Source organism: Cajanus cajan, chromosome 11, assembly GCF_000230855.2.
Source record: "Cajanus cajan strain Asha chromosome 11, NIPB_CcT2T_4, whole genome shotgun sequence".
NCBI lineage: Eukaryota > Viridiplantae > Streptophyta > Magnoliopsida > Fabales > Fabaceae > Cajanus > Cajanus cajan.
Genome location: NC_138527.1, coordinates 1,368,271 through 1,375,609, shown reverse-complemented (window position 1 = coordinate 1,375,609; position 7,339 = coordinate 1,368,271). Strand labels below are relative to the sequence as shown.

The 7,339-nt window shown below is 37.4% G+C and overlaps 1 protein-coding gene across 1 annotated transcript; it reads right to left on the bottom strand.

Annotated features, from left to right (window-relative positions):
• Positions 1–296: 296 nt before the first annotated feature.
• On the bottom strand, positions 297–2,434 carry LOC145953091 (uncharacterized). The gene is made up of 2 exons (XM_083066711.1): positions 2,104–2,434; positions 297–1,927 (listed from the first exon to the last, which is right to left on the bottom strand). Exons 1-2 carry the CDS (start codon positions 2,432–2,434, stop codon positions 297–299), a joined length of 1,962 nt encoding a protein of 653 aa, XP_082922837.1.
• Between the last annotated feature and the right edge of the window lie 4,905 nt (positions 2,435–7,339).

Below are 7,339 nucleotides of genomic sequence, written 5' to 3'. Positions count from 1 at the left end.
CAATTATTAAGCTCCATGTTCGGTGGACAAGCGCGAACCAGACTAGCCTGTTCGTCCTCATGAAAGTCTTGCTCAACAATAGCTATTAAGTTTGGAAACTCGAACCCGGCACTCCAAAAGCTTTCTCGTAGATCACAGATAGGGACCCCGTCAATTCTTGCCTCCCGATTTTCTAGCCTGGCTAGCCTCCTTTCTCTTTTCTCATACACAACCCGCCATTTATCAGCTTTTGAGGGTTTGTAGCCCAAACCAAATCGATCTTTATTATCTATCAATTCAAGGAATTGGCTTGGTCCTTATGCATCTCTTCCTAGTCCGCAACCATGTTGATATCCACTCCCTAACATGGTTTTAGCTACCATCATGGAGGCACCAGATGGTTGTGGCTTCACGATGTTCTTTACATAACTTACATTTTCAATTTCAAGCCCTTGAAATGAAGTCTCCAAAGCTTCTTCAGCAACTTCAATATAAGGAGTGGATGAAGGTTTACTAACCAATAGGTCTTCTTCAGCCAATATAATGATTAACTTGTCATCCACAATAAATTTTAGCTTTTGGTGAAGTGTGGAGGGTAGAGCCCTTGCACAATGAATCCACGGTCTTCCCAAAAGGCAACTGTAAGCTGGCGCAATGTCCATCACATGAAATACTACCTCAAAAGTAACGGGACCAATTTGGATAGGTAAGCTTATCTCGCCGATCACTTCTCTACGAGACCCATCAAAAGCTCTCACTATCATAGTGCTTGGCCTAATGTATGATCCATCGAAAGGAAGTTTTGCCAATGTTGTTTTTGGCATCACATTCAACGAAGAACCGTTGTCAACCAAAACTCTTGCCAAGATATGGTCCGTGCATTTTACTGATATATGCAAAGCTTTATTGTGCCCTGCTCCTTCCTTTGGTATCTCATCATCAGTAAAGGTAAGGTAGTTATTGGTAGTGATGTTTCCAACAATACCTTCGAATTTCTCCTCAGAAATGTCATGAACGACATGCGCTTCATTCAATATCTTCAGCAATATTCTTCTATGGGATTCAGAATTCATCATCAATGACAAAAGTGATATTCTGGCAGGGATTCGGTTCAACTGATCAATCACCGTGTACTCACTTTGTCGTATGAGTTTTAGAAACTCATGTGCCTTTTCGTGGAAGACTTCCTTTTTCTCCTCTTCTCGCTCTTTGATTATCCTTTCATCCACTACTTCCTTTCCTTTCTCGTGAATCTTCTCTACCTCTTTAGCTAGTTTGATTTTCAACTCTTCAGGAGTGTAAATTCGACCACTTCGAGTCATTCCACCAACCCCAGCAACATTTGTAATGTCGGTGGTTTCTAATCCCTCTTTAGAGACATCAATGCAAACCTTTGCACCATATCTCCATGGCACTGCTTTGTTATCTCTGTAGGGAAAAGCTTTTGGTACTTGTATTGTGATAGGCTTTGGTCTGTCAACATTCAAAATGTTCGTACCCCTGGTATAATGGACAACCAGGGGTTTTGGGCAACCTACATTTGAATCCACAGCCCACACATGACTTTCAAAATAGCTGACCTGTATAAGTTGCTTATCCATTAAATCTTGTAGAATTTGTTTAAACTCGTCACATTCATCAATCTTGTGACTCTTACCAGGATGCAATCCACACCCCTCATGTTTACCATAACTTCCTTCCAACATTCCAAACTTACACATCTCTTCAAAAATGAGGTTTAAGGGAGTTTTGACATCCTTCACTCTCCTTATCATGAGCTGATCTTTATTCTCCTCAATAGAATTAACTGTAGGCCCTTCATGCCCTGGTAAAGGATTGTTCCCGATATTAAGATTATCCTCTTTGAAGTTTAACCATCCGGCCTTAATCAAGCTTTGTACCTTAAATTTTAAAGCTCTACAATTCTCGAGGGAGTGACCAATAGCTCCTGCATGATAATCACATTTAGAATTAGCATCGTACCCCCTAGGATATGGTGGTTCCACGGGCTTCATCGGGCAAGGTACTACTAAGGAATTTTGTAGTAGGAGAGGGAACAACTCAGTATAGGACATAGGGATAGGGTCAAACTCAATTGGTTTTCGATCTTGGGTGTTTTGTGACCTTGTATGACTAGGATTTTGGTTCCATGGTTGGGTAGATTGAGATGGTCGTATGGTGGGTGTTGCGGGTGAAGCTTGCAGATGGTGGTAATATTTGGGTAGGCCATGTGAGGGGTATAGAAATGAGGAGACTTGTTTTTAGGTATCCCAGGAGAGTTGAATGTCACTGAGTTTGTATCTCCTTCCTTTTTCTTTCCTGCACCACTTGAAAATTTCCTTGAACCAGCTATTCCAACTAGGTCAACCACAATCTTCCCACTCCTCATGCCATTCTCAATCTTTTCACCAATGATAACTATATTAGAGAAATTTGATGAAATATTCCCAATCATCTTATCATATAACGGTGCTCGTAAAGTATCAATGAACAGGGCTATCGTTTCTCTATCGGACAAAGGAGGTTCCACTTGTGCTGCCACTTCTCTCCATCTCTAAGCATATTCCTTAAATGTCTCACCATCCTTTTTAGACATGCTGTGTAGTTCAAATCTATCTGGAACCATGTCAATATTGTATTTGTATTGTTTAAGGAAAGCATCAGCTAGATCCTTCCAAGAGCGGATATAGGCTTGTTCAAGATGCATATACCAATTCAAAGCTGCCCCAGTTAAAGAATCCTGAAAACAATGAATAAGCAACTTATCATTGCAAGCATACGCTGCCATCTTTCTGCAGTACATGGTCATGTGATTCTTTGGACAACTTGTTCCATTATATTTATCAAATTCAGGAACTTTGAACTTTGGGGGGAACTCTATGTCTGGAACCAAACAAAGATCGACAGCTTCACCGATATCATAGCTACCTCCTTCCACAACCTTTAGCCTCTCTTATAGCATTTGTAACTTTTCGCTAGACTGAACATGCTCAATTCCTGAGGTTGGTTGATATCCCCCAGAAGTTTGGTGAGGATTCCCTTGGTTGGTGAAATTAGAATTTTGGGCTTGGTAGGGAACTTGATGTTTGTAAGAGGTGGCATTCATGGGTGGAACCTCAGGTTGGGTTGGTGGCATTTGTTTAGGCGGCTGGTTCACCAATGGTTGGTTCTTATCCGGAGGATCCATGATTGTTGGAGGTGTGTAGTTGGGCAGAAGGTCATATTGTGGCCATTGGACCTCTAGAGGGTCAACATGTTGGTCGGGATTGTTAAGATGTAGAGTTAATGGTTGTGCTGGGGTTGGGGTAAAGCCAGGTGGATACGTAGGAGAGGTTGATGATTCTCCTCTAGCTACTGGAGGGGTCCCTTCCATGTTTTTCACTTGTATAGATTGCAACATCTCTATAATTTGGGCCATTTGTTCCTTCAGTTGATTGATATCATTTCTCATTTCTTCGTTGCGTTCCTCCATCTCATCCATGATCTTGGCCTAAGAGCGTGTTCTATAACGATGCCGAGGAAACACTTTGTTTTTTTGCTTTATTGCTTTCAAAATACAAAGTAAATTTTTATGAGTATAAAAGAAAAAAAAAGACACAAATTATTATTATTATTATTTATTATTATTATTATTTATTTAATTTTTTTGAAAATATTGGTTTTGTATTCAAATTAAAGAGTGATTCCCCATATCTTAACGCTAGAGGCAAAATCTCTTAGGTTATACAACGGTTGACACTTATTTCAAGGGAGCATTCACTCCTCAATGGATAAGGTCATCTTACTAGCAATGCAAGAGTACGAACCACACATTTCTAAACAAGGATCAATCATCTCAAGATAAAAATGTGATCAACAATCATTCAAGGGAGAATTCTCTCCTCAATAAATGATGTCTAAAACAAAATAATATATCAAGTCAAATGTGTTATTATTATACTCCAAATCAAAATGGGTTACAATAATTGTATTATCTCATTTTACATGAGACTTCTAGCTAAATTTTGACAAAATTTCACGAGCTTGAAGATCTTCCAAGGAAGCTTCATTCCAGGACTTGAGTTGATCTCTTCATTTACTTCGTGCACATGAATCTTCAAGCTTTCTACTTGTTTTTGGACAGCTTGAGTCATGTCTCCACACGTCTTCATCCACTCTTTCACCTTCTCACGATGGTGTTTTGCAATTAAATGTAACCCATTGACATAAGATTTTAGTTGGTCCTGCTCTAACGTTAAATCGTCAATTCTTCTCAACAATTGTTCTTCATTTTGACTAGCCATCTTGAGTGACTCAGAGTATTCTATAGCCACATTCCACCATTTCTCTACCTCTTGGTGTGCATTTGTTAGCTCCTCTTGCATGCGTTCTATTTTTTGTTCTTTCTCACGATCACCTATTTCTGAACACTCTTTTTCTTCTTGGATTTTTGCCATCTCTTTTTTTATTTTTTCAATCTCTCTTTCCATATTTTTCAAAAGGGTTTCCGACTCTTTTTCTGCCATTCTCTTTACTTTTTTCACATGGGTTGAACTTTCATAAGCATCAGCACATTCATTTTTTAGGTTTTCAATTTCCATGTCCTTCTTCTGACATTGCCTCTTAAGAATCTTTGTTTCAGTTTGAGCACGTTCTTCTTTTTCTTCCATCAACCTCATTTGAGCTTTCATGACTTCTAACTGAGAGGTTAAAGAAGCCAATGCTTGGTTAGTTTCATGAGATTGACTCTCTTCATGTTGGACTTCTTTGAGAATCGGGATGGAAATTCTTCTGGCCTTCCTCCATTCTTTATATTCTGAAGAGGCTGTCACACGAGGTTTTCCAAGCTCTGCTTCCCCTTTCTTTTTGATCTTCCCCCAAGCAGCTCTAACTTCTGCCTGTTGCCTCATATTATCTGAAGCATATTGAAAGCTCAAACCTCCTAACTCTTTGCTCTGAGGCACAAATTGAGTCCATTTGAGTTGTCTAAGAGCAATTGTTGGGGTGTATGCTACACATCCTCTCGACCCCATTAATGGAACATTCAAGAAATCCCCACAACTAAAGATTGTATTTCTAGGATGGTACCAAGGACATACCCATGTAAAATGCTCTTCTTTTAATGTCTAAAGATCTCATTTCCACTCTGATGCTTCTAATTTCTTCACTGGAATACGATGGAAGCTTCTTAGAGGATCTGGCATATATCCCATATGATTGGAAGCATATAAATGGGTTATGATCCAAACATATAATAAATGATTACAACATCATAGCATTCCTCTTTTCTTTTGATGGCATACTTCCATAGAGAGGAGACTATCTGCAAGAATGGCTGGAACAGGATTCTTTTTTTTGTGTTTCGTAAGCGAAGAACACATCCATAGCTGCTTGATCGATTAAGCCCATTGTGAATGGGAACAAAACTAACCCATAAATAAGTAGAGCTAGAGTCTTGTTGAAATGTTCCCAATCACCTTTCTCGGCTAGAGATAACATATGATCCTCTAGAAGATCTTTATTCCATCCTTGAGTCGCGCCTTTGCTCACCAATTCTGTTTGTTGTGATGACAAGCCAATTAAACCAGCAATTTTCCCTCTTGATACATAGTTCCCTTTATATAGATAAACATCAGCTTCTTCTTTGAGAGGTAACCTTAGTATTATCTCATATTCTTCAATTGTGGGAACCAAATCCATATGAGGCAACTCAAAGCACCTAAAATCTGAATTCCAATATTGGGCTAATGCACTTAGCATATTAGTTTCTATTGAGACCAATAGCAAATCCAGAATCTGTCCATATTTCTTTTGAAAGTTCGCACGAACCTCCTTACTCATTTTCTGGCAGATCTTACCTACCCTTTGGAGATCATTTTTTAGCACATTTATCCTGATACTCTTACTTAACCCTGATGCATTGCTAGTATGATTTTGAATCTCCTCCATATTGAATACTATCAATTATTTTAAGGTTTAAAAGAAAAAAATGAGATGAAGACTTAAATTAAATGAAAAGAAGAAAAAAAAATGAGACAAAGACTTAATTAAAATGTGACTTACTATGCCCCTAATATGCATGTATGCATGACTTTTTATCATTTATCTTTTATTTATTAAAAAAAATTATTTTAGGCAAGAAAAGTAACCTAAAAAATGATATTGGATATAAATGTATGATGCATGAATGTATTAACATTTTTTTTGTTGGTATGAATATATATAAGAAGAGGGATAGAGAGTAGTATAATGTGACCTATTACGGTAAACCTAGGGTAGGAAATTTTTAAGGTTAACACCCTACTTTGGATTAAGTCCACCTATTAGTGCATGGTTTTGTGGGTGGATCTAAAAACTTCTCAAGATTTATTGGTCCCCAGGTTGCCCTTATCATATAAATAAGGACCTAGCACATGAATCAATCACAAGTAGGGAACATACCCTCTCAATATGATTAACCCATGCTACTAGTAACAACCTGATAAGTGACTAAACAATGGTCAAGTGAGCATCAAGCCCCTCAATAACAGTCATCAAGCCACTTTCTCTTCTATGCTCACACAGGCTCGGGTATAGAGTCCAAAGTGTATGAGGTACAAGTGTTAGTGGGTGTGTGGAGTAACAAATAGAGATGCAAATAAAATAAATAAAACTCTAATTTAAACTTAAATTCAAACAACACATGCGTAGCAAACAAAAATAACAAAACAAATAAATAAAACAAAAAATAAAATAAAAGGAAAGGAAAAAAAAATATTTATAAAGTCATAATTTTGCGCAATTAATTTAATAAGGCCTGACTCTCAAACATCCCCAGTGGAGTCGCCATCTGTCGTAACTGGGATCACGACGGGGTGACGCTAACATTTTTTTTCAATGGAGCCGCCACCAATATTTTATTTTAAGGGAAAAACATTGAAAAACCCTTTGAAATATTATCTTTAAAATTAAAGTTGGGTTCGGGAGTCGATTACGTGTAGAGAAGGTATTAGCACCCTACAACGCCTGTAAAAACAGTACCTTTAATTAATTGCGCAAAATTATATGAATTTATAAATATTTAATTTATTCCTCAAAATGTATGTGAAATATATATTTTTTTTAATCTGAGATGCCCCTTTTTTGTATTTTTATTAGAAAACTACAGGGATTTGGGTTAGCAAATGGGTAATCAATAAACTCTTCCAATAACATGAAAGATAGAATTGCTATTCAATCAATGTTATTGACTTTTATTTGTTGATACTAAATTATACTTATTATATTAACTTTTATGATTTACATGATATTAAAGGGTAGAAGTGCTACTCAATCAATATCATTAACCATAAAAAATAAGTGTACGTAAGGAAAATTATGTTTATATTTTTATCTAAGGAAA